This window comes from Carcharodon carcharias, assembly GCF_017639515.1.
Source record: "Carcharodon carcharias isolate sCarCar2 chromosome 32 unlocalized genomic scaffold, sCarCar2.pri SUPER_32_unloc_2, whole genome shotgun sequence".
Lineage (NCBI taxonomy): Eukaryota > Metazoa > Chordata > Chondrichthyes > Lamniformes > Lamnidae > Carcharodon > Carcharodon carcharias.
This window is the reverse complement of record NW_024470686.1, coordinates 255,016-282,981: the sequence shown is the minus strand read 5'-3', so window position 1 is coordinate 282,981 and position 27,966 is coordinate 255,016. Positions and strand designations below refer to the sequence as shown.

The following is a 27,966-nucleotide window of genomic DNA, read 5'->3' as shown; positions in this document are numbered from 1 at the left end:
GTGGTTCCCAAAGCTCTCCACCGCTGGGGGTTTTCTTCCCCCGAGCCTGATTTTCACTCCCAAGATGGATAGCTTGAGTTGGAAAAGTTCCTGGCTCGGTGCACTTGCCTCGGGTAAAAAGTGCCCTGAAAGGTGTGAGGTTCGCTCTGAGGGACAGCTGCAGGATGGGCTTGGGCCCACCGCCTCCAGATGTACATCAGAGGTGGCAACAAGGGCTGCTGAGAGCCAGGGTGGGCTTGGTCCTCTGTAACTTCATCCCAGTTGTTTTGTTAAACATTAGGCCCTCTAGCCCTCACCCCTCACACCCCTCACCCTCCCACGCACTCCTCATGTCCATACATGCCTAACCATGCCCCAAAGCCCCTTATAACCCCTCTGCCCACTCAGTGCCAACTCATGCTAATCCATGCCCTCCATCCACCACTCTTTTCCCTGACACCCTCCAGGATAACCCAGCTAGTATCCACCATAGGCAGACATTCAGGAGCATGGCTGAGGTGAAATAAAATGAAGTTCTAAATACCTATTACAAAGTTCACTATATAAAAAATACCGCCCCAGTTCATGGAAGTTCATTTAATACATTTAAATCCCCTCAAGTACTTAGTCCCTTATAAAAACAAAGATTGGTATTCATAATCCCACATCAAAGACAGCTAATCCTTTAATATCTTTGAGCTGTCAATCAAACTTTGAATTTACAGACCACATTGTGATAATGATAGGTTGTGGAAAGCAGCCAAGCATTAATAATGCTGTAATGATAGCTCTTAGGGTCATGTCAACAAACAGATATTGAAACTGCTAGAACAGATTTTTTTTTCAACTCTCTCAGACACAGGCAGGCAATTTTTTTCTTCAATTTTTAAAGGAATAGCCATTTAATAACTTGACAGGTTGACAGTTCTACAGACTTTATCTATCTTTCATGAGTATTTCCGATTGCTCTAAATATTCTTAACTCATGCTGTGGGATAAGGCCCCTGCTCCAGTGAAAGTGGAGTCTGAACTCATCACTGAATTCAAATGACCCTGCTGAGTTCAGGTGTTCCACATGTGGGAGTGATGTCCTCCCCCTCCCCCCTCCCCCCTCCCCCCACCCCCCCCCTCCTCCTCCTCCCTCCCCCCAGCCCTCCCCACTCTCCCCGTAGCACCCCGGCACAATTGGATCTGTCGGAAATGGGGGCAGCTGCATCCGAGTCCTGCCTGTCATTTTTACAAGTCCCTGGAATCTGCAGGACTTGGTGAAAAACTCTTCTCTTGTGTGTGTCATTGGTAGAGATTGTTTGCAGTGATTGGTCAATAGCTCCATTCTTATCATATCATGTGACAACCAGGATGATAGAAGGCGAATAAGCTCATCCAATAATGCCTGGGGAATTATTCACAGGTGAGCTGCTCTTTTGTATGTTTTCTTTCGTTTGCCTGAGGTTCAAGTTTTAAATCTAGTGTTTGTTTTAAATTGTGCTTTACTTAGAAATTCTAAACTCACGCTGCCAACAGATTTGGAGCTGGGAAGGGAACTTGAGGCGGTTATTAAAGATTGTGCAAATCATAAAATCAGAGTCTCTTTTGCGAGTATGCTATACCTGGGTGTGTTTGAATATGTGAGAGGGTGTGCAATCATTTTTTTCTACGTTCCAAGTTAGGGATCACTCTCGCCCAGGAATGCAATGGGTTGTCAGCTTCTGGTTCACCTGCAGCACTGCACTCGGAATCCGACCTCTCTTCCAATTCGGGTTTGGGATTGTGCTGTCAATTGGGTTGTTGGTTCACCTCAGTTATCTTTGGTGTTAAGCAACCACCATTTGGGTTCCCAGGGATTTAAACACAAACTATTTCCACGCTTTGGGCCCCCAGCAAGCTGCTGCTGTCCCCGATCTAACCCTGCAAGGAAACCTTGGGATCTAACTCACTTCAGTTTCCATCTCAGCAGAAGCCAAACTTGGAGTTTAGTGTTCAGTGGCACCTTGATTCAGATGCAGCAGTTTAAATGCTTCATGTGGGTCAGTGAGGTGGTGAGAGACTTTAAGGCCTTACACAACAGTCTGTGAGGAAATGGCCATCAACAGCTAGAGTTAGCCTCTGACTTGGCACTGATTGACTTGGGTGTTTACTGGTTGAACCAAGGCTTCAGCCTGCCTTCCTGTCAATGCTGGCATGCATTTAAGAGGCACGAGGTCAAAGTTTTGACAGAGGATACAACATTAGGGATGCTATTGACTCTCCACCTTGGCTGCTGAAGTCCCTGATTAACTTGTGACAACACAACAATCTGGAACTTAACACCAGCCCAAGCAGCCCCCCACCCCGGCTAATTAAACGTGTCTCGCTCTCATTCTGGTGACACTAGTAAGGAAATGTCAGGGACTAGCAGGCAAAATTCTGTCGACTAGGCTTGTGAAATATCTGCACAACAGGAGCTCAAAAAGAAACAGCCAACATGTGTTTACATTAGCCAAATGCCCTGTGACAAAGTTTGGATGAGGATGTTGGAGGAGCGATGGAGCTAGCTGCTGTACGTTTCAACATCTCTGACCACTTGTGTTGCAGGGGTTCAGGAAATAAGAAGAATAAAATAGCCCTGTCCCTGGGGATCCAGGAAAATGAGGTCCAACTTTTCTGCCTATACCAGCCAGTCACAATTCCCCTGAAATTATTCACCGCTTCTCTGGTTTTCACACTTTGCAGCCAGTTTTAGATCCAGTGTTTAAAAAAATAGAATCAAAAACGCTGGAAAAACTCAGCAGCAATAGAGTTAACATTTTCAATACTCTTGTTTCTCTCTCCACTGATGCTGCCAGACCTGCTGAGTTTTTCCAGCATTTTCTGATTTTATTTCTGATCTCCAGCGTTCGCAATATTTTGCTTTTATTTTAGATCCAGTGTTGCTGCAACTTGTGGAACTGCACATGGAGCCCAAGTCAGGCTGGAGCCATGATCAGATCCAGTCAAATCTTCCAATTGACCATAACCGATCCCTGGTTGTTGTAGCAACTGTTTTATATTATCAACTGCAAATACCCGTCTGTCTACAGTCAGACATGTGTGGGTTTGACACCACATTCAAGTATTTCAAATCATAGCCTGGTAACATGTTGGGGGCCCACAGTGAGCTTTTGCACTAGGCTGGGGCATGCTCATCTCCTTTACTTATGAATTCTTCAGTCCTTCCCAGGATCCAGATAGTGAGGGGGAGCTACATCACTCTATACAGTGTTAATACGTTCCATCGGAGGCCTGTCTGTCTGAGAGTGTAACAGAGGATCTCACCATTGATTGTTAGAGAATCCTTGTAGCATTCAAGCAATTAGAAGTCTGACTATTGCCAGATATAAGTCCCGGCCACCCCAAGCGTTGATGTCTTCCCCTTTTCCAATCATAGGATGGGGCCATTTCTAGAATGGGGACAGGTGTCAGAGGAGATTCTTCTGCTCTGCTGGAACTCAACATGACACCTCTGTCCCCACAGGGAGCATCTGAGGCTGAATAGTCAGTGGAGGTCATTATCGGCCATGTTTTGACTTGGTCAGATGCTGGCCGTGTTAGCGACACCCTTATCCCGAGAACAAATAAAGGAAGGGAAAATTGGTTGTGTTGAAATGTTGGGGGTGGGAGTGAGTGGGCCATGTCCTTCACGGTCTGTCTCCCTCAGCCTGCTGGAAACTGTAAGATCCAGCGCACAGTGTGGTATGGAGCGAGTAATTATCTACATGGCTGCTCTCTGACATGCAGTAAACACCGTCTTAAAGGAGACGGGAAATGTTTCGATTGTCTTGTTTTTAACTCAGCCTGAAAATTGTTGATGTATGGAATGAATGCAAGTGGAATGTATGGTTTCAGCTGGGTCAAAAAAAGGCAGATTTACTATTCTATAACACATTTGCTGACCTCTAGGGATCCAAAAGCTCCTCAAAGCCAATGAAATACTTTGAAATGAAGGAAACACGGCAGCCACTTTGCACACAGCAAGCTCCCACAGACAGCACTGAGATCACGACAAGATAATCTGTTTTAGATGTTAATTGAATAATTAAATATTGCCTAGGATATAGGGGAGAATTCCCTTGCTCTTGTTTGAAATAATGGCTGTAGAGTACTTAATGTCCACCTCCACCTTAGAGGGTTGACGGGGTATTGGTTTAATGTTGGATTTGAAAGTTGGCATCTCCGACAGTGCAGTGTTTTCTCAGTACTGACCCTCTGACAGTGCAGCACTCCCTCAGCACTGACCCTCCGACAGTGCGGCGCTCCCTCAGCACTGACCCTCCGACAGTACGGCGCTCCCTCAGCACTGACCCTCCGACAGTGCGGCGCTCCCTCAGCACTGACCCTTCGACAGTGCGGCGCTCCCTCAGCACTGACCCTTCGACAGTGCGGCGCTCCCTCAGCACTGACCCTCCGACAGTGCGGCGCTCCCTCAGCACTGACCCTCCGACAGTGCGGCGCTCCCTCAGCACTGACCCTCCGACAGTGCGGCGCTCCCTCAGCACTGACCCTCCGACAGTGCGGCGCTCCCTCAGTACTGACCCTTTGACAGTGCGGCGCTCCCTCAGCACTGACCCTCCGACAGTGCGGCGCTCCCTCAGCACTGACCCTCCGACAGTGCGGCGCTCCCTCAGCACTGACCCTCCGACAGTGCGGCGCTCCCTCAGCACTGACCCTCCGACAGTGCGGCGCTCCCTCAGTACTGCATTGGCAGTGTCAGCCTGGATTATGTGCTGAAGGCTGCAGTAAGCCCTGAACCCACAACCTTCTGACCCAAAGTTGAAAGTGCTCCCCACTGAGCAAGCTGGATGTGCACTGCTTTAAATTCATTTTGGAAGGTTTTGTGTAAAGTGAATTCAATTCTGGCTAAATGTTCATCCTGTTTTACTGGACTCGAATCAAGAATGAAAATAATTTCTGACCCTGTTTTTGAACCATTAACCCCCAGCACATTGCATTCTCACAAACACTAATCCAACCAATTGTGAAGCAGTCCCAGCATTTACTAGCTGATTGAAGCAGTCGCTGTGTGATTGAGTGTGATGCTGGTGTTTACTGCAGCTCCTATCTGTAAATGATCTATAGCAATGGAGACTGCTGATTCAGCATCCTTCACTCCACTCTCTCTCAGTTCTCATTCAGCATCAAGCGCTTTTTAATTTTTGCTACTTGCTGAGCTGATTTGATTAATGCAGACAATAGTCGGTGGCAGTTTGCATATAATATTCCTGACTGTGCGGTGAGTCTGATTCCCTCTGTCTTTGTGCATCAGTATCAACATTATTCAATGCATTTGGCATCGCTTGCTGTTTTATTAAAAGTGCTCTGTCAGATGTTGACCAGTCCGATGACTGATGTTCAGGAGGGAATCTTGTGACAAGTCCTTGGGCCCAGTCCTACAGAGTTCTCTTTGGTTGTCAGCCCCATCCCTATGGCCCTCACAACACTCGAGCCTTGTTTGCTATTCTCTTTATGGTCTTGCTCAGCTCGATCTCCTGGGGCCTCCCAGCTCTGCTAGTCACCAAGCAAGGTCCTAGGTAAAACTCTCTTCCTGTCGCCTAGCCTCAAGGGTGCAGAATTCAGCCTGAGTGCCACAGGAGTTTTGGTGTAAGAACCATGGGCTTTTATAATGGTACAGGGTGGGGATGGGCTGCTCATGGTAAATGGGAAGATAAATATGGGAACCACCCCCATCTGGAAGTTTCCCTCCAAGTCACTCACCATCCTGACTTGGAAATATATTGGCCGTTCCTTCACTGTCGCTGGGCCAAAACCCTGGAACTCCCTCCCTAACAGCACTGTGGATGTACCTACACCACATGGACTGCAGCGGCTCACCACCACCTTCTCAAGGGCATTTAGGGCTGAGCAATGAATGCTGACCCAGCTGGCGAAGCCCACATCCTGTGATTGAATTTTTAATGCATTGTATTTGTTCAATGAAGGAATTCTCTTGGTTTGTTCCCCCAGGTGTGGTGAGGGGCCAGTTTCTGTTTGCTTGGCACCATGGTGGCCCTGTCACTGAAGATCTGTGTCCGCCAGTGCAATGTCGTCAAGACAATGCAATTCGAACCTTCCACCGTGGTTTACGACGCCTGTCGTATAATTCGAGAGCGTGTGCCCGAGGCTCAGTTTGGACAAGGTGAGGCTACGGGTCCTGATCATTTCCTTTTCCTTCCAGCAGGAATGCCTTTGCTCATTCTTACTCAGTCTCAGTTTAATAAAGAAAGTCCATAGTATAACATGTCAAAGCAAAAGGTAAAGTGTTTACCTATTCATCACTAGAACAACAACTTGCATTATACATGAGCTTTTAATGCTGTAATGCTCCCAGACACTTCATAGGAGAATCAGCCAGCAACATTTGAGACCGAGCCACATGCCTGATGTGGATTGTATTAGGCCAGGGTGGAAGTAGCTTTTAAGGAACATTTTGAAGAAAGAGAGAGACGGGTAGAGGTTTAGGGAGGGAATTCCAGAACTTGGGGCCCAGGCAGCTTCAGACAAGGCCACCAACGATGGAACAAAGGAAGCTAAGGATGCTCAAAGGGTCAGAATTGAAGGATTGCAGGTATCTCCGAGTTCTGGGACTGGAGGAGATTCCAGAGATTAGAATGGTGTGAGGTCGTGCAGGAATTTGAAGACGAGGATGAGAAATTTAAAATTGAGATGTTGATGGCCTAGGGTCAATGTAGATCAGCATTAAGTTAAATGGTACAAACTGAGACAAGTAGCTTTGAGTGAATCAATTGTCATCGAGTTGAACCTAGATACCTTAGAGCATTATTGACTAATAATTGTCAAGGCCCACAACCTGAACCCATACTCAAGGACAACTCTGAGGAATTCTGCCAAGTGGAGGTCACACAGGGCAGGGGAGGAGAAGAAGTGGATTGTAGGCCCCAAATCCCAGAACATGTCCCTATTTTAATAGGACCCTTCCATTTGATGTGGGGGAGCTTGGCTAATCTTGGCTCCAAATGATATTTTCTGACTGAAGAGCCAGCAAAGGAGAGACAACAGCAAAGGAGAGATAACAGCACAGAATTTCTCCCTGGATGAACATCCCATTGCCAGTGAGGCCCAAAGACACAGGCCAGAAACCAGGAAGGGCCTCAGGAGAGGATGGGGTGGAGGAAAGGGCAGGCTGGGAGGGCAGAGGGAAAGGATAGAGGAGGAGTGAGGCTTGGAGGAGAGGGAGAAGGTGGGGAGGGGCGGAGAGGCCAATGGTGAGATGTGGGGAGGAAGCGGGTAAAGGAGTAGTGGGGTGATGGGAGTAGAGGAGAGTGCAATGAAGAGGGGTGGGCAGGTGTAGGGAAAGGAGGAGTGGGCAGAGGAGGAGAGGGGAAGGGGGTAGAGGGGAGGTAATCGGGAGGTGCAGGGAGGGGTTGGGAAGGTAGGGAGGAGAGGGGAGAAATAGAGGAGGGCAGACTGACTGTCAGTTCTGAGCTATATTATAACTGGAACTGCATTTTGTAATAAGATTGGTGCCGGGATAATAAGTGGGATTGTACAAATTCAGAGGTGTTTTTTACATTTGACATTTTCATCTTTGAGTGAGCTGCCACTAATTTTTGGATACAAGTCCAAGCTGATTCATCAGAGAACAATTTCTGTTCATTCCTGTTTTTCAGCCTCTGATTTTGGATTGTTCCTGTCGGATGATGATCCAAGGAAGGGGATTTGGCTGGAGTCTGGCCGCACCCTAGATTATTATATGCTTCGCAATGGGGTATGTCCAACCTCCCTTTCAGCATCAAGAAAGAGCTTCTGCTGAGTCCTGCTTTCCCTCTTGATATATTCTACCTCTTGAGCCTTTGATACACTTTCTGTTTTATGAAAATTCTAAGAATGTCTGATCAAAGTAAGTGGAAATGGGAACAGTTTCATTGATGAGACAGAATTGAGGTTTAGTTTGTAGCAAACAATCTCAACAAAGCTGATGGAAGGACATGGCGGAGAGGGGTCCATGCAGTCGTTTTGATGTGAAACTTCACATAATGTTTATCCTCATTGTGTTTTATTGGAATGTTCTGTTTTGCTTTTGGTCTCCCTTACCCAGAAGCATAGAATAATACAACACAGAACGAGGCCATTCAGCCCATCATGCCAGTGTCGGCTCATTGAAGGAGCTATCCAATTAGTTCCACTGCCCCTGGTCTTTGCTCAAGGCCCTGCAATTTTTTCCTTTTTCAAGTATTTATCCAATTCCCTTTTGAAAGTTACTATTCAATCTGCTTCCATCTCCCCCCCACCTACCCCCTACCCTCCCACCACCAACCCCCACCAGCCAGACAGAGCATTCCAGATCACCACAACTCATTGCAGAGTTTTATTTCCCATAAGATTCCAATTCACATTTGACGGAACGTAGACATTGCAAGATCAGATTCCATCGAATTCACCTCCTACCACCCTAGAACTCCTATGATACAATAACAGAGTTGTTTACTAATCACAGTAATCAATCGTTATCAATCAACTAAAACACACACAGACGTGAGCTGGGGAAATCCCAGTGATGAGGATCTTTGCAAACCATGGGTTCAAAGTGTCTTGTTCCTCCTGAGCCACTCTACACGTTCCACACATTATATCCCAAATGCCTGTGAGATTCTCTGTGAAGCAGACGCTTGGCCAGCCAGCACCCCACCCACTATCCGGGAAACATGGAGACCTTCATGGCACAGAAGGGGCCATCGTCCCACTGTCTCAATGCCAATTGGACAGCAGCTATCCAGTGTAACCTCCCCTTCCAGCTCTTGGTCCGTAGCCCTGTAGGTTACTTCACCTCAATTACAAATTCAAGCTTTCTTTTAATGTGATGAGAGTTCCTGCCTCTACCACTCTTTCATACAGAGAGTTTCAGACCTCCACCATCCTTTGGGTGAAAAAATTATTCCATAACTCCCCTTGAATTCTCCTGCCAATTGCTTTAAATCTATACCCTCTGGTTATTGACTGCACTGTTAATGGAAATACATCCTTCCCACTCACTCTATTCGGACCCCTCATTAATTTATCCACCTCAATTAAATCTTCCCTCAGCCTCGTGTCCACACATATTTCTCACACTCCAGTTGGTCAAACTTTGGGAAAAGCACTTTCCATCTCACCAGCTGAGGGATGCTAAGGTCTGAAAACATAGCTGATGGATTTAGGAAAGCTGCCAGATGTTGTGAGTCACTGCATGGACCCTTGCCCAGTGATTTTACAAACTTTCCACAAGCTTTTTGTAGTTGAATGTTCAGAGCAGCGTAATGAAAAACAGTTTTGTCATTGACAATGAACATGTGTGAGGAAACAAGTTTTAAGCAAAGGATGTTAAGGATGAGAGAGGCCGTCAGTTGATGGGAGCGAGTGCGTGTTAAATGGCGGGAGGGAGTTGTCCTAGTGGAAAATGGGAAGTGTCTCGACATTAGTGCAACACATAGGCCGGAATTTTCCAGCCCCTCTTGCTGGTGGGATTCTCCGGTGCTGCCAATGTGAATGGAGATTTCAGTGGCTTATTGGCCACCATGGGGGGAACGCTCTACAGTGGAGTGGGGGGCTGGAAAACCCCAACCATATAAAGGGAGTGAGCTACTTTGAACTAGATGAGGAAGGTCAGCCATTTGGTGAAAAACGTTCAAATAAATTGTGGATTTGCATGAGAGAAAACAAATCAATAAAAGCAACTCTATTAATGCCAGGGGCATTGGATAGAAACTGTTGGATTAAAGGTCACAAGATGGTCACGCAAACATGGTGAAGAGACCATTGAGTTAAAGTGTTTGATTTGAGGGTGACAGCCACTATTGATAAGAGATATCACAACCACTAACTGCTTAAGAGGGACCAGAGCGGAGTCGAAGTTAATTATAATAATGTGGTGAGGTGTTGACACCAGCTCCAAGTGAGAAGCTAAAGATTGGTTTGCAGCAAGTGAGGTTTTCTTTTGTGTTGATGCAGAAGCTTGACCTTTGACCCGGAGTCACTCAAAGCGAAGGATTGAAGCATTTGTGGTTCCCAGAATACATAGCTGTCTATCACCAAGGACGCAGGTTCGAGGGCCGATGTTAAATGGATTTGGTAGTTAGCAGGCCACAAGAAATGATTGGTTACTTGGATTTCTTGACAGGGGCAGAATTTGGCCTCCAAATGAAGAAAACATTTAAAAAAAAACCCACCTGTTAAAACAGCCGGGCTGCTGTTGGTGAGTCAAGAACGATCAGTCACTAACACCAGCCGTCTCATTCCATGCCATTGGACTTTCTTGCTATGAAAATAGGAGCAGGAGTCAACCCTGGAGCCTGTCCATCATTCACTGAAACCATGGCTGAGCTGCAACCGATCTCCAGATAACATCTGAGGATGTGACAGCATGGTCATATGCTAATACATTAGTAACCCAGAGGCTGGGACTAACGATAAAAGCAAAATGCTGCGGATGCTGGAAATCTGAAACAAAAACAGAAAATGCTGGAAAACCTCAGCAGGTCTGACAGTATCTGTGGAGAGAGAAACAGAGTTGACGTTTCGAGTCCATATGACTCTTCCTCAGAGCTACCAGAGTTAGGACTAATGGTCTGGGGCGCAATGGTCTGGGGCGCAATGGTCTGGGGCGCAATGGTCTGGGGCGCAATGGTCTGGAGCGCAATGGTCTGGAGCGCAATGGTCTGGAGCGCAATGGTCTGGAGCGCAATGGTCTGGGGCGCAATGGTCTGGGGCGCAATGGTCTGGGGCGCAATGGTCTGGGGCGCAATGGTCTGGGGCGCAATGGTCTGGGGCGCAATGGTCTGGGGCGGAATGGTCTGGGGCGCAATGGTCTGGAGCGCAATGGTCTGGGGCGCAATGGTCTGGGGCGCAATGGTCTGGGGCGCAATGGTCTGGGGCGCAATGGTCTGGGGCGCAATGATCTGGGGCGCAATGGTCTGGGGCGCAATGGTCTGGAGTTCACTACAGCAGCTGGGGTGAATTTAGGTTCAGTGAATTAAATAAATCTGGAATAAAAAGCTCGCCTCAGCAATGGTGACCACAAAACTACTGGATTGTCAGAAAAACCCACCTGGTTCACTCGTGCTTGAAATCGAGAATGAAATCCACTTTAACCAGTCTGGTCTATATGCGATGTCAGACTGAGAAACGTGGGTGATTCTTTACTGTTCTCTGAAGTGACTCAGCAAGCCGCTCCATTGTATTCAAGGCAGCTCACCACCTCCTTCTTGAGGGCAGTTAGAGATGGGCAATAAATGTTGGTATCACCCAAACCCTGTGAATGAATTAAAAACAAAAACACCATTTCCCTTTGGTTAACAAATTCTATTAATCTCAGATGTAAATTGAACTATTGATCTAACATCAATTGCTGGTTGTTGAAGCGAGTTCCAAACTTCTGTCACCCTTTGTGTGTAGAAATGTTCCCTAATTTCACTTCTTAAAGGGCTGCCTCTCTTTTTTAGATCACTGGAATGACCTGTGTCCCTGGGTCATACTCTCTTTGTCCTTCACTGTTTCCAGGTTTTCACCGTTTCTCCCAGTCAGGTCTAAAGTGGATGACCTCCATTTACCTACCTTGAAATCCATTTGCCACAGTTTTGCTTTACTCACTAAATCTACCACAATCTCTTTGTAATGCTACGTTTCCATCTACACTGTTTACGTCACCCGCCTTTGTGTCATTGGCAAATTTGTTTTTGGGTTGTGAGCAGAGAGCGGGCAGTGAGTTTGCTTTTGTAGCAAGGTGGCAGGTGACAGGGATTTCCCTCCTGGAGGTTCACTTCCCGGTTGGTTCTAGAAGATATTATTTCAGAAATGTATTACTTTTCCAGCCTGAGTTTATCACAGTCAATAAAGGGAAAACTCCCCGTTAAAACCACTTTGCCGTTGCTACATATTTGTCTAATCTCTGCATTTATACAATTTATCATTTCACACTTGCTATCAGGGGCTTGTATATGACTTCCACTAGTCTTAAATTCTTTTATATTTTAAGATTCTACCCATAAAGTCTCCACTGTCTTCTTACTTCTCATTAAATCCTCTCACTGAAGTGATTTCATCCTTAATCGTTAAGGTTACTCATCCCCCCCATTTTCTGTAGACCTTATAACCTGGTAGATTTAGTTCCCAGCTCTGCCCATAATGTTTGCATTGTCATACCCTCCAAGCTGAATCTGTGCCTGCAGTTCATCCTCTTTGTTCATTACACTCCAGTGTGTTTGTAGAAGGAAGGCTTATTTGGGCCACACAGCCTACCCAGCTCTAATCCTTTACTCACATCCATCTTATTTCTCTCTCCTGTTTAATCACTATGTCTTTTGGTTTTTACTTTGATTGTCCTGCCTAAAACACAACTTCCAATTGTTTTTCTACCCTCTTTCCTTTTGTTTGCTTTCAGTCTGTTCTTTATACCACCTTTTCCATCTGATACCTCACCACCAGATCCCCCTCACTCCCATTTATCCTTCCCACCAGATCCCGGTGTGGTTCTGGTTCAGACTCAGCCCATTCCGAGTGTACAGATCCTTCCTTTCCCAGTACTGGTGCCAGTGTCCCAAGAAATGGAACTCTCCCTTTCCTCCACACTCTTTCAGGCTAACCTGTTCATCCCCACTCCAATGTTCACATGGCTCAGGGAGTAATCCAGAGCTTATAAATAAGGTCCTGCCCTTTAACTCCTTGTACTTTACAACCAGGGCCACATGTCTGTTCTTCCCTATGCAGTTGCCCCCAGTATGGACCACGATGACTAGATCCTCCTGTTTTCTTTATTCTTTCATGGGATATGGGTGCTGTTGGCAAGGCATGTATGCCCATCCCTAATTGCCCTTGTAAAGGTGGCGGTGAGCTGCCTCCCTTGAATTGCTGGAGTCCATCTTGGTTCTTCAAAGGCGTGTTGAAGGTTCTCACAGGATCCTTTCTCACAGGGAAGGGGGAGAGGAGGAGGAACAAGAGGCTGGGAGGTTAGGGGAGGAAGTAGCGGGAGGGGGGAAGGGAAGGGTTGGGGTCATCTCCTAATTTGTGCACTGGCTCCGGCTGGTGTCTGAGGCAGCTGGAGGAGTTGGTGAGAGGGTAATGGATTCAGACTCTAGCGAGCCCTGGGTTTCCATTGGCTGTGGAGGATTGGGGTGAAGGGTGGACCTCTCCATGTTGGCGTGCCCCTGTGTTGGAAGCCGACGCCATTCCCCAGCTCCAGACACAGCCTGCTCTTGTTACAGATGTGCGATATGTTTGTTATTCACCTTCTGTACTGCAGGTATTTGGCTATCACTGAACTGAGCATTTTCTGGCTGCTCAGAGTGACAGGAGGCTGAAGTCACGAGGGCCAAGCTTTCATCACCATGAAGACAGTGGGTCAAGTAAACATGGGATGGATTCTAGGGAGGTGGCAAGGCCAATGGTGGCACATGGGGCTAGTTTTAAAAAGCGCTTCACCCCAACCAAATCTAGCCTATGTATTGCCCTTAATATCTTGAAAACTTCAGTCAAACATTCCCTACCCTTCTATCTTCTGGGAATAGTCTGTATATTCCCTTCTCATAACCCTTAGAGTTCATGGATCGTTCCAGTAAACCTACACTACATTCCCTCTAAGACCTGTGTTCCCTTCCAAAGGTGTGGTGTCCAGCGCTGCTCACAATAGCTCTGGGTATGGTCTAAGCGGGGCTTTGCGTAGCTGAAACAGAACTTCTACCCCCTTTGATTCTAGCCCTCTCGATATAAAGGCCAGCATTCCATGAACCTTTTTGATTATTTTCTGTACCTGTTCAGGGCATTTTAATGTTCTGTGTACCTGGGTCCTCAAGTCTGTTTGGACCTCCTCTGTTTCTGGCTCTTCACCATTTATAAAGTCCTCTTTTTCTATCCTTCATTGGTCTAATGTGGCTGATCTCACATTTTCTTACATTGAAATCCATTTGCTGTAGTTCTGCCTATTCATTCGATCTATCAGTATCTCTTTGTGATGTTATGTTTTCATATACATTGCTTATAATGCTGCCCACCTTTGTGTCATTGACAGATTTATTTTGGGGTTGTGGGAATGCTCTATGGGTGTATGGCACTTGGGAAGTGGAGCTGGGCTATAACACAAGCTGCAGTGTTACTTAACAGAAAACCTTTGAGGGTTGGGGAGTTTTCTCTCCTGGATGTTGGACTTGTTAATGTGCTTGCTTCAGGAATCTGAGTTCAGGGTCCAGGATTCAGGTTCGAATATCTATTGGATCAAAGCTCCATGGACTGAATGATTTCTGTGATTAACCTTGTCTTGTGCTCTCCTCTTAGGACATTCTAGAGTATAAGAAAAAGCAAAGGCCACAGAAAGTGAGGATGCTGGATGGAGCAGTGAAGACTGTCATGATTGATGATTCCAAAACTGTCGGTGAACTACTTGTCCCTATTTGTAGCAGAATAGGTTTGTATTGTACCTGCTGTTTATACCAGTTAAAAACCATCCACGCTCAGTAGAAGGGCTCCACTTGAATTGTGTTTTGATTTTGTTTATTTTGAGTTGAGTGAATTTTCACAATGATGAGCTCAGTGTTTTTGACCCAATGCTTTGAGTCACTGAGCGCGCAATGTCCCAGACTTTTACTTTCTGTGTAGACGTTTGCCATTTAGATCGTTGACGACACGTGTGAAAAGCAAAAAGCAGATGCTGGCAACCAGTTGGAACCAGAAGAAGCTGGAAACATCCAGAAGCAGGTGTGGAGAGAGGAGAGGTCAATGTTTCAGGTCTGAAACCTCGGTCAGAAAATCCCCCTGCCTGACTCTGTGCCTTTCTCCTCTCCACAGATGCTGTCTGCTTTCAGCTTGTTGTGTTTATGTTGGGCATTCGGAACACTTTTGCATTAGTTCTTTCACTCAGTCTGTTTCCCAAATAATGGAGAAAATCTCCACCCTGATCATCAGTGGTCGCTTTCCAATCAGCCTGACTTTAAACCTGTGATAGGCTATGCACAGCAAGCTCCCACCAACAGCAACGTGATCATGACTAGATAATCCGTTTTGGGTATGTGTTGAGGGATAAATATTGGCCAGGGCACCGGGGGGAGAACTCGCCCGCTCTTCCTCAAAATAGTGAACTTTGACGTCCACTTGAGAGGGCAGACTTGTTTTAGTGTCTCATCCAAAAGACGGCAGCTCGAACAGGGCAGCACTCCCTCAGTACTGCACTGGGAGTGTCAGTGCTGAAGTCTCTGGAGTGGGAGTCGAACCAAAAGCTTTCTGACTGAGAGGCAAGAGTGTTACCCACTGAACCATGGCCTACACAAGTGGTCACACAATGTAGCCTTCTGTCTGGTACTTGACATCAAGGCCTTGATGTTTTGGTCAGCTGGGCACTTCACTTAGAGTATTCTGCTTTTGAAAATCTTTGCCTGGTCCCAGTAAATACCAGTTACATTTCTCTAATTTCAGGCATCACAAATTATGAAGAATATTCTTTGATCCAAGACACGATTGAAGAGAAAAAGGAAGATGGAACAGCTACACTGAAGAAGGATAGAACTCTGTTACGGGATGAGAAAAAGATGGAGAAGTTAAAAGCAAAGCTTCACACTGACGATGACCGTAAGGCCCGTCTTAGTTTGGAATGGAGACAGCCAATAGGGTTCTTGCAACATTCCGCAGTTGTTGGCCAATTTTGGGGCCTGGAATAAATTTAAAGTATCCCTGATAAAGCAATACCTTTCCACGGGAAACTTTCTCAGAAAAAAAAACTCAAATCCTGGAGTTCCTTGTGATTAAAATATTTCTTTGGACTCCCATGGAGTCATATTTTCAGAAGATGCAATGTGTAGTTGGAGCTATGTGAATGGTTGGGAATCTCCCACTCCCATTATTTAGGGAGGTGATTATACCATTCGTGTTCCATAGGGTAGTTTTCTGTAAACTCCACAAATTGGACAGTTCTTTCTAAGAGCTGGCATAGGCTCAATGGGCCAAATGGCCTCCCCTCTGTGGGAGATTCTATGATCTCCTGTCAGCTTCACTAAGATGCTGCCTGTGAAGCTACAGACCTGGCTAGACCCAGTGCACATTGAGGGCAGGTGATTGGGACTTGATAGAGGGGGAAGAGTGAGGATAATGATGCATTTTGGCTGATATTTCTATCTCCGACAGTGAACTGGTTGGACCACAGTCGAACCTTCAGAGAGCAAGGAGTTGATGAAAATGAAACGCTGCTGTTAAGACGCAAGTTTTTTTACTCTGACCAGAATGTTGATTCCCGAGACCCAGTGCAGCTTAACCTGCTGTATGTACAGGTACAGGATTCCTTTCACTCATTGATGGTAGTCATCTCATGGGGAGGGGCAGGGATAAGCTCGATGAGGGAACTGGTGATTTGAGCGATCCCTGCAAATGAGTCCAGGAACCGGATCACATTGCGACCATTTTACAGGCGTGAAGTGGGCACCTAATGATCCAGAATAGTGTACACGGACCACTTGTGTGCCTCATCCTGTCCTAGTTCAGGCTCGAGTCTGTGTCTAGGCCTTTCCTAGGCCTGGGCACCACCTTGGAGAATTAGAATAGAAACATGGAAATTAGAAACATCATTCAGCCCTTGGAGCCTGCTCCACCATTCAGTATGATCATGGCTGATCCTCTATCTCAACGCCGTACTCCCACTCTCTCCCCCCATGCCTCTTGATGCCTTTAGAGTCTAGAAATCTATCTGTTTCCTTCTTAAATACATGCAGTGACTTGGCCTCCACAGCCTCTGTGGGAGAGAATGAAGTTTTTCTTCATCTCAATCCAAAATGGCCTATCCCGTATTTTGAGACTGTGACCCTTTGTTCTAGACCCCCCAGCCAGAGGGAACATCATCCCTGCATCCAGTCTGTCAGAATTTTACACATTTTAGTGAGATCCCCTCTCATTCTTCTAAACTCCAGTGAAAACAGGCCTAGTCGGCCCAATCTCTCCTCATATGACAATCCTGCCATCCTCGGAATCAATCTAGTGAACCTTCGCTGCACCCCCCTATGGCAAGTATATCCTTTCTTAGGTAAGGAGACCAAAACTGCACACACTACTCCAGGTGTGATCTCACCAAGGCCCTGTACAGCTGCAGTTAGACATCCTTGCTCCTGTACTCAAGTCATCTCACAACGAAGGCCAACACACCATTTGCCTTCCTAACTGCTTGCTGCACCTGCATGCTTGCTTTCAGTGATTGGTGTACAAGGACACCCAGGTCCCTTTGTACATTAACATTTCCCGATCTGTCACCATTTAAATAATACTCTGCCATTCTGTTTCTCCCACTGAAGTGGATAACTTCACACTTACCCACGTTATTCTGCATCTGCCATGTATTTGCCCATTCACTCAGCCTGCCTAAATCAACTTGAAGCCTCTTAACATCCTCCTCACCATTTACATTCTCACTTAGTTTTGTGTTGTCAGCAAACTTGGAAATATTACACTTAGTTCCCTCATCCAAATCATGCCAGTATATTACCCCCAGTCCCATGTGCTTTAATTTTTCACATTAGCCTCTTATGTGGGACTTTATCAAAAGATTTCTGAAAATCCAATACACCACATCCATTGGTTCTCCCTTATCTATTTTGCTAGTTATGTCCTCAAGTTTGTCAAGCATGAATTCCCTTTCATAATCCATGCTGACTTTGTTTAATCCCTTTGATATTTTCTAAATGTCATGTTATCACAACCTTTATAATGGACTCTAGCATTTTCCCGATTACTGATATTAGGCTAACCTGTCTGTAATTCCCAATTTTTTCCCTCCCACTTTTCTCAATAGTGGGGTTACATTTGTCACCCTCCAACCTGCCAGGACTGTTCCGAAACCAACAGAATTTTGGAAGATGACAACCAATGCATCCATCTTTTCCATGGCCACCTCCTTTAGTACCCTGGGATATAGATTATCAGGTCCTGGGGATTTATCGGCTTTCAATTCCATTAATTTCTCCAGCACTGTTTTTTTAGTCATACTAATTCCCTTCAATTCCTCCTTCTCACTAGACCCCCATTCCCTAGCATTTCTGGGAAGTTATTTGTGTCTTCCTCTGTGAAGACAGAACTGAAGTAGTTGTTTAATTGCTCTGCCACTTCCTTGTTTTCTATTATAAATTCTCCTGTTTAGGACTGTAAGGGACCTACATTTGTCTTCACTAATCTTTTTCTTCTTACGTACGTATAGAAGCTTTTATAGTCCTCTTTTATGTTCCTTGCAAATTTACTCTCATGTTCTATTTTTCCCCTCTTAATCAATCTCTTGCTCCTCCTTTGCTAAATCCTAAACTGCTCCCAATCCTCAGGCTTGCTCCTTTTTCTAGCAGCTTTATGTGACTCCTCTTTGGATCTAATACTATCCTTAATTTCTTTTGTTAGCCATGGTTGGGCCACTTTTTCTGTTGAGCTTTTGCGCCAGAAAAGAATGTATAACTGTTGAAATGCATACATTCGTTTCTTAAATATTAACCATTGTCTAATCACCATCATGCCTTTTAATGAAGTTCCCCAATCTATTCTGGCCGACTCACACCTCATACCTTTGTAGTTTCCTTTGTTTAGATTTAGGACCCCAGTTTGAGATTGGACTACTTCACTTTCCATCCTAATGAAGAACTCTATCAAGTTATGTTCACTGTTCCCTGAAGGACCCCACACAACAAGATTATTAATGAACCCATTCTCAGTGCACAAAACCAAACCCAGGATAACCTGTCCCCTAGTTGGTTCCTTAACCTACTGGTCTAAAAAATCATCTCGTACATACTCCAGGAATTCATCTGCCACAGTATTATTGCTAATTTGGTTTGCCCACTCTGTATGTAGATTAAAGTCACCCATGAATACTATAGCACCCTTGTTACATGCATCTCTAATTTCCTGTTTAATGTTGTTCCCTACCTTATCACAACTGTTTGGAGGCCTCGAGACAACTCCCACTAATGTTTTCCATCCCTTGTTGCTTCTTAGCTCCACCCAGACTGATTCTACATCTAGAGTTTCTGAGCCAATATCTTGTCTCACTATTGCACTGATTTCATCCTTAACTAACAATGCCACCCCACCTCCTTTTCCTTTTTGCATGTCTATCCTAAATATCGAGTACCCTTGGATATTCTGTTCCTAAGCGTTGGTCACCCTGCAGCCATGTCTCCATAATCACAATCATATCGTACCCATTTACATCTGTTTGCACTGTTAATTCGCCTACCTTATTGTGAATGCTCCGTGAATTCAGATACATTGCCTTTAGACTTGTATTTTTAACATTTTTACACACTCTTTTGTACTATGGCCGTATTTGCTGCTCGCCCCCCCTTTCCTCTGTCTTCCACTTTTGCTTTTTATTTTTCTGTCTTTCATTTCTATCTTTGTTTCCCTCTTTTGTGTCTCCCCACTCAGGTTCCCATTCCCCTGCCACTCTAGTCTAAACCCTCCCCCACGGTACTAGCGAATATCCCTGTGAGGATATTGGTCCCGCTCCTGCTGGGGTGCAACCCGTCCAGGTACAGGTCCTTGTACAGGTCCCATCTTCCCCAGAATCAGTCCCAGTGCCTCAGGAATCTAAATTCCGGCCCCCCCAACACTATCTCTCCAGCCATGCATTCACCGGTCTATCGTCCTATTCCTGATCTCACTAGCACGTGGCACTGGGAATAATCCTGAGATTACTACCTTTTGAGGTCCTGCTTTTTAATTTATTTTCTAACTCCTTATACTCTGCTTGCAGGACCTCATCCCTCTTTTTACCTATGTTGTTGGTACCAATATGTACCATAACCTCTGGCTGCACACCTTCAGAATGTTCAGCAGCTGCTCAGTGATGTCCTTGACCCTCGCACCAGGGAGGCAAGAAACTATCTGCATGTCATGTCTGCGGCTGCAGAAACCTCTATCTGTTTCCCTTACAATAGAATCCCCTATCACTGTTGTTCTCCCGCTCTGTTTCCACCCCTCCGTGTAACTGAGCCACTCGTGGTACCATGGACTTGTCTCTTGCTGTGTTCCCCTGAGAAACCATCTCCCCCAGCAATATCCAAAACGGATAATCTGTTAGAGAGGGAGATGGACCCAGGGGTCTCCTGCACTACCTGCCCAGTGCCATTACTCTGTCTGGCTGTCACCCATTCCCTTTCTGCCTGTGCACTCTTTACCTGCGGTGTGACCACCTCACTGTACATGCTATGCACGAAGACCTCAGCCTTGCAGATGCTCCGAGAGACTCCCAGCCGCAGCTCCAGATCTGAAACATGGATTTCAAGTAGCTGCAGCTGGAGACACTTCTTGCATGCATGGTCACCATGGACACTGGAAGTGTCTCTGACTTCCCACATTGCACAGGAGGAGCTTTGCACGTGACCGAGCTGCCCTATCACAACTTACCTTTAAATTACCCTATTTCCAGCACGCACTAGAAAAAACTCATTCAAATTAAACTGGTCTTAATTTAAATCAAAATGTTTTTATGTTAAATGAGTAAACCCGCCCACCTGGATAGCTTGAAAACCTGGGAGCTGTGGGAGTAAGGAGGGAGTAGGGAGGTGGTGTCAACGACAGGCTCTCTCCTGAGCCAAGATCCCAAGAATTGTGATCTATGACCTTTTGACCTTGTGGGTAATACACAAGATGTCAACAGTGGTCACCAAATCTGTGCTTCTGAGATATTGCAGTCAGCAAGAAGTGACTCCCAGAGTCCCAGAGGAGGAACATCCCTCCTCTCTCAGTTTGGTGGCATATGGTGTGAATTCAGCTATTCCATCTGAATCCGGACGCTGTACGATTGATTGCTTGACTATTACAGGATGTTGGCTGATGGAAATGAGTCTTTTCTGTCAGTTGGGGATGGCTCCTTCTCCATGTACATTATGGGGCAGCTGACTTTGTTGCATTAATATTGGGGGCAGAATGAGCCCATCATACTGGCTGCCAGTCACAACGAAAATAAACTTTATACATTTGGTAATTTGTCCCTGTGTGCGTGCATGTCCCTGTGTGTGTGCGTGTCCCTGTGTCTGTGTGTATCTCTATGTGTGTGTGTCCCTGTGTGTGTGTGTGTGTGTGTGTGTGTGTATGTGTGTGTGTCCCTGTGTATGTGTGTGTGTGTGTCCCTGTGTGTGTGTGTGTGTGTGTGTGTGTCCCTGTGTGTGTGTGCATGTCTCTGTGTGTATGTGTCCCTGTGTGTGTGTGTGTGTGTGTGTGTGTGTGTGTGTCCCTCTGTGTATGTGTGTGTGTGTGTCTCTTTGTGTGTGTGTCTCTGTGTGTGCGTGTCTGTGTGTGTGCGTGTCTGTGTGTGTGTGTGTGTGTGCGCGTGTCTCTGTGTGCGCGTGTCTCTGTGTGCGCGTGTCTCTGTGTGCGCGTGTCTCTGTGTGCGCGTGTCTCTGTGTGTGCGTCTCTGTATGTGTGTGTCTCTGTGTGTGTGTGCGCACATTCCTGTGTGTGTGCGTGTCCCTGTGTGTGGTACATGTCCCTGTGTCTTTTTGTGTCTTTGTCAGGCTCTCTGTGTCTGTCGCACTCTCTCTCTCTCTGATTGTGTCTTTATTTTCCTTTAAGTAAATTTGAAGTAGGACAATTTCTTTTATATTTCATGGTGTTCTGCTGTCTAAAGGCTCGGGATGATATTCTCAATGGATCACATCCGGTTTCCTTTGAGAAAGCCTGTGAGTTCGGGGGCATTCAGGCTCAGATCCAGTTTGGACCCCACGTGGAACACAAACACAAACCTGGATTTCTAGAGTGAGTTCCCGCATTAACTGAGGGTGTTCTGCATGTCGGGGGGGACAAGGCCGTGGGTGGGAAGGGGTGCGGGGGTGGAGTGGAGTGGGGACCCCTGACTTGTGGCTGTTGGCGGAGGTGGGGTTGTGACATGGGGAGATATGTGAATGAGGGTGATGGCTTTAATGCTCTCTCTCTCTCTCTTTCTCCCTCTCTCTCTCTCTCTCTCTCTCTCTATCTCTCTATCTCACTCTGTATTCCAGTCTGAAGGAGTTCCTGCCAAAGGAGTACATTAAGCAGAGGAGTGCAGAAAAGAAGATATTTCAGGTAAGGAAGCTCCAGCGTGATGTAAAACAGCTCATCGGTTCAAGTTCCACATTCACCATAAAAGACAGTTAAAAAATGCTTGATGTTCATCTCTGGAAAGACAGATGGTCAAGGGTAGTATCAGAGGCAATTTTTACTCAATCTTATATTCATTTACGGCTGAAACATGACAAGCATACGCCTCCTAACCCAGCTAAACTCCAGTTTCAGTTGTGGACTGCATCAGCCTTCTGCTGCCTAAGACTATGGTTTGTGACTTGGTGGTCAACTCTGGCCAGGGTTTTCAGACCCTGTTGTGGGGGGGACCCGCTGCAGGAGATTTGGCGGCTCAGCCAGAAGCCCATTGACTTTTGGTGGGATTGGATGAGGCCGGTGGAGGGCAGGGCCGGAGAACCCCACCCTCTGTGTTAAGCACCGCCTGTTGTGGCTTAGCAGCTCCACACTGGTATGGTAATCTCTGCCCCATCAGCTGCAGATAGTGGACCGAAAAGGAGCCCAATTCACTGGCCTGTTTCCTCCAGTCCGTCTTTGGCCAGCTGCTCGCCCTTTCCAATGCCGTTCCAGAGGCCACACCTCTCGGCGACTCTCTCCCAGCTGTCAGTGTCAATGTCCGCCAGCTTCACGTCTTGCTGGCAGGTGCCCTTGTAGCAGAGAAGTGGGAGCCCTGGAGGTTGTGACCCAGTGGCCAGTTCACTGTACAGAAGGTCTCGTGGTATGTGGCTGCTATCCATCTGATGAACATGGCCAAGGCAGTGCACACACTCATTGCTAAACCATTGATGTATCCCATCAGGAATCAGCAGGCTTCAGGACCTCTGAGTCTGCAACCTCAACCTCAGCCAAGAGATGTCACAGACAGATCTGAGCAGATCAAGTGCTCGGACCTTTCAATTAGTGTCTCTTTATCTGTGCTCATGTGAAACCCCATGTTCTGTCTGCCACCTGGATACAAATAAACACAACTGATATATAAAAAATACTTGAGGCTTATTCAGTTCGTCTCGAGCCTCCCAATCACAATATAATATAAAGGCCCTCTCTGGAAAGGTTCCTTTATAACCCATTCAGCAGTAATGAAGAGAGAGCAACTCTGCAGCAGGTAACTCACCTCCTGACTCCCCAAAGCCTGTCGTCCATCAACAAGGCACAAGTCAGGAGTGTGATGGAATACTCTCCACTTGCCTGGATGAGTGCGGCTCCCACAACACTCAAGAAGCTCGACACCGTCCAGGTTAAAGCAGCCCCGCTTGATCAGCACCCTATCCACAAACATTCACTCCCTCCACCACCGATGCACAGTAGCAGCAGTGTGTGTACCATCTACAAGTAGCACTGCAAGAATTCACCAAGGCTCCTTAGACAGCACCTTCCAAACCCATGACCGCTACCATCTAGAAGGATAAGGACAGCAGAAAGATGGGAACACCACCACCTGGAAGTTCCCCTCCAAGTCACTGACCATCCTGACTTGGAAATATATCACCGTTCCTTCACTGTCACTGGGTCAAAATCCTGGAACTCCCTCCCTAACAGCACTGTGGGTGTACCTAAACCACATGGACGGCAGTGGTTCAAGAAGGCAACTCACTACCACCTTCTTGAGGGCAATAAATGCCCAGCCAGCGACGCCCACATCCCATGAACGAATGAAGAAATGTGCTGCATCCCCCCTCTGTGTAGCCTCCTTCAGTCCAAAACCCACTGAAACCTCTGCACTCTCCAAAACCTCTGGCCCCTTGTACGTTCCCAATTTTAGTTGTTCCACCTGCCATTTGTGGCTGTGCCTTCAGTTGCCGAGAACCTAAGCTTTGGAACTCCAACCCGAAATCTTCTCCCCCCTACCTCTCTCTCCTCTTTTAAGATGTTTCTTTGAAAACCTACCGCTTTGACCAAACTTTTGGTCACTTATCGAATTATCTCCTTAAATCAAATTTTGTTTCATAGCGCTTGTGTAAGTGCCTTGAGATGTTTTACTAAGTTAAAGGTGCTATATAAATGCAAATTGTTTACATTTTAGCAAGATGCAGCAGTTTTCACCTTTAACAAAGACATGATGTAGTACTGGAACTCCCACTGCAGGAACCAGAGGTGGAGATCAGGAGACGAAGGGAAGGGGAAACTCACAGGAAGACCGAGAGTCCAAGACGAGCGGAGAAATATTGACCATAATGAAATACAGAGAGAGTTTTAGCATTGAAGGAGGCCATTCAGCCCTTCATACCTGTGCCAGTGCTAGTTTCACCTGTAGTTAGTCATTGTACTCCCATTTCCGAACCCATTTCTGCATCTTTCTAAATTCTTCCTTCTTAAATACTTGTCCATTTTTAACGAAACAAATGGAGTGAAATAAAGAGATGGAAAGTGATCAAGAAACATGCACAGGAAGAGGGATATTACGCAAAAAACTCAAACCAAAAACCTTTCAGCAAACGAGGAAATTATTTTTCTTATTTGGTCCCTTACGTTAGGAACACAAGAACTGTGGGGAAATGACTGAGATTGAAGCGAAAGTTAAATACGTTAAGTTGGCTCGCTCACTCCGAACCTATGGAGTATCATTCTTTTTGGTGAAGGTAAGAATTTCTCCTCTTACCCCAGTTTACACACACTTTGAAGTATTAGTTGCCATCTGCCTTCAGATAGTGAAACCGTGTGGGCTGTGTTGGTGTGTGTAGCTCCATTGAGTGGAGCTTTAATAGGTGACACTTGAAGCTGTTATCCCAGGACTTGATGCTTTATCGATTAATTTATTGGGTAAAGTGATTGAATTATCGGGAGCTGTTGTCAACTGTTAATCTCCCTCTCCCTTAAATAACCAAAGATGAGATGTGAATTTGGAACAACTTCAGTTAAATTTGTTTTTACTGATTGCTAACACTGAGATCTAACTTGAGTAACTTGGTGCAGTCATTACAAACAGGCCCAATTTTGAGTACAGTATGTGTTAGCGATAGCAACCACCAGTTTCATTCAGTTGTGTCCTTTCTTGGCTCTGGGCAGCTTTTTTTAATTGCATTGCTCTTAATCTTTTACCTGTTGGGCCCTGCTGAGGGTGGGGCATGTCTGTGCCGACTGATAATCCCCCTTCAGTCACTGACTAAAGCCCCAGCCTTAACTGCCTCCGACCAATCTCAGTTCTCCTTTGCCCATCACCCACCCTCACAACTCTGCTCATGACAACGGAGGAACGCTTCTCAATTTGGAACATGGGCAGAGACAGGCCAAATAAGTTTCGTGGGAAAGCCCAGTGTCAGTCGTTCTGCATGATCCACTGGGAGCGGCTGATCAAACTTCCCTGTTCCACAGAGACGCACCCAGCCTCCTGAGCTTGGAAGTCCAGTACAATGTACATGAAACTCCACTGAATGCTGTTGCGTCTAAAACCGGTTTGTAGCTGACACTTTCACTGTTAGTTTTTCAGAGTTGATGTGTCACCCTTTAACACATTGGCTCAGATCTTCCTGTCTCTGGATCGCTGGAGACAGGACACACCCACCAAGATACCTTACAGAACCCCACGGAAGTCCCAAAGCACTGAACTCCATGGGAATTACCCGAGACCTTTGAACTTCCAATGGACAATCTCCCTGCTCCCCAGGACCCTCCGGAAATGTTTCCAGCCCTGAGTTAGAGTCAATTCCGATTTACTGACCTGACATGTTAGACGAAAATTCCTAGTCTAACCCCTGGGTAACTAGACAACTGACATCCCCCCTCCCCTGATTCTCCCTTTGACTCTGCTCTGACCTCCCCAACTTCTACCTCAACATGACCTGACTACCCCCCTTGATCTCCTGACTCTCCCCTTGACCCCCTGTACCCCCCTTACCTGACTTACCTTCACTACCCAGCCTCCCCCCTCCCCGGCACCTCAGAGCTGACCCAACCTGAGTAGCCCCTGTTACCCGATTCCACCTCCCAAACTTCTGTGTTCCCCCCTGACTCCTCCCCCACCCTGACCTGGCCTAACTAGTCCCCATCAACCAACTCCCCCCCTGACCCCACCAACTCATCCCTGACCCGACCTGAGTAGCCTCCACCCCCACGCCTCCCCCTCCCCCCCCGAACCTGACCTCACTATCCTATCCAGCTGCCACCCTACCCTCTTACCCACCTAACTCGCCCTACAAGAATAATCTCGACCACACTGAAGAGCTGTTTAACATCACAAAGCTTTTCAATGTGTTGGTAAACACGTAACAGAATGCAGCAGCTCATGCCATAAAAAGGGATCATGACATCTGCACAGATTCTCTTTGCTGCTGCTGCCTTCGAGGTTCCCTGCGCTGACTGAGTTCTGCGGGATCCTCCCTCGGGAGGATTGGCCAGAGAAATCGGAGCAAGGTGAGTGGGTAACTTATCGTCTGGTCAGACCTAGGGGTTCCCGCTGGAGACTCTGAAAATTTGGGACAAAGTGGCCAAAACTAAACACTGCAGGGAAAGGAAACCTACTGGAGATGGATTGGTATCGGTGTAACTTGGGGTTTTACTGGATGAATTGTTACAGATGAACGGTGTTTCCTCCTTCAGGAAAAAATGAAGGGGAAGAACAAACTGGTTCCTAGACTTCTGGGCATTACCAAAGATTCAGTGATGAGAGTTGATGAAAAGACCAAAGAAGTGATGCAGGAGTGGCCACTCACCACCGTTAAACGCTGGGCAGCCTCTCCAAAGAGTTTCACTCTGGTAAGATATTGGAAAAGCCTCTTATTGCCTGCAGTTCCAGAGCTGTTTGCACCCGACTTGATTTGTTTGGGCAAAGATAATGAAAACCGAGAAACTTCTATGTTTTTCTCCCAGAGAGTGACCACATTCCTCCCCAGAGATATGGGGAATCCCAGATTCCTGGAGACTTTCACCATGACCCAACGTTTGGGTTCTCACCTTTATTTTGCACTACGTCCAGCATCCCAGCTGTGGTCTGTATTAGCACTGCCCACGTCCATGTGGCTGCCAATTTGTGTGGGCCACAACAGGATATTTTTTGTGTTTGCGAGGTAACTGGCTGACTCCCCATTACTTAGGCACATCCACCCAGTAGCTACCCATGACCTGGTGTGATGTGAGGGCCGATGCTGATGTCCAGGGATTAGCCATCATCGTGACCTCCAGGGGTCATAGGTGGGTGTTTTGTGCAGTGTTGGAGACCAGAGATGTGACTCTATCCAGAGCTGGCACAGCTTGCTCTAGCTCTAAGGAGCTGCTCCTAATGCTGCACATGACTCCTTGTTAAGGCACCGTGGGTGTGCACACTAACAGAATCTGTCTTTTGGATTTGTTAAAGGGAAGTAGTGAGCATGCATAGATTTTCACTTAAGTGTTTGGCCCTTTGGGTGGTTTGTGCCAAGAGCTGGGAGGGTGGAAGTTTCAATGAGCAATTTTTGGTCTAAAGTTTGGTCAAGTGGAGCAGCCAGTTGGTGTTGTGGTCTCCTCAGATTGAAAGAGTGGATTATCTGTTTACCCTTTCACTCAGTGTGGGAAGATGAAAGGAACTGGAAAATGGCCAGCTGTTTGGGCTGTGAATGCTCTTTGAAGTACTTTCCAGTGGTATACACAGCACTGGTGTCACTGTTCACCCAATTGTCTCTTCATCTGTAGGATTTTGGAGAATACCAGGAGAGCTACTATTCTGTTCAGACTACCGAGGGTGAACAGATCTCTCAGCTAATCGCTGGCTATATCGACATCATCCTCAAGAAGGTTAGTGCATTGAACATTCTGTAGGAAATCTGAAGAGAAAATGCCATTTTACCAATCAAAGCTCATTCTTCAGATACATTAACTCCCATCTTTCTCACCTGCCTCAGCTTTCTGTCCTTGCAAACTATCACCCCGATTCCAAGCCCACTTTCCTTTCTAAAGTCCCCGAACTTGTTGTTGCCTCTTAAATCTGCACTCGTTTTTCCAGCACCTCCATGTTTGAGACTCTCTGATCAGGTCCCTGCTCTGGCCCAGCACTGAAACAGCTGG

General features: G+C 46.5%; 1 protein-coding gene across 1 annotated transcript in view; it reads left to right on the top strand.

Annotated features, from left to right (window-relative positions):
• The window catches only part of LOC121274141 (talin-2), a 402,472-nt gene that overhangs the window by 171,373 nt on the left and 203,133 nt on the right, over positions 1–27,966 (top strand). Inside the window, exons 4-13 of the mRNA XM_041181315.1 lie at positions 5,959–6,130; positions 7,623–7,720; positions 14,254–14,383; positions 15,388–15,540; positions 16,093–16,235; positions 21,563–21,690; positions 21,933–21,996; positions 24,465–24,569; positions 26,527–26,682; positions 27,595–27,696. Of these exons, the coding sequence (XP_041037249.1) occupies positions 5,995–6,130; positions 7,623–7,720; positions 14,254–14,383; positions 15,388–15,540; positions 16,093–16,235; positions 21,563–21,690; positions 21,933–21,996; positions 24,465–24,569; positions 26,527–26,682; positions 27,595–27,696 (1,215 nt within the window). The 5' untranslated portion in view covers positions 5,959–5,994. The remainder of the gene's footprint in view (positions 1–5,958; positions 6,131–7,622; positions 7,721–14,253; positions 14,384–15,387; positions 15,541–16,092; positions 16,236–21,562; positions 21,691–21,932; positions 21,997–24,464; positions 24,570–26,526; positions 26,683–27,594; positions 27,697–27,966) is intronic.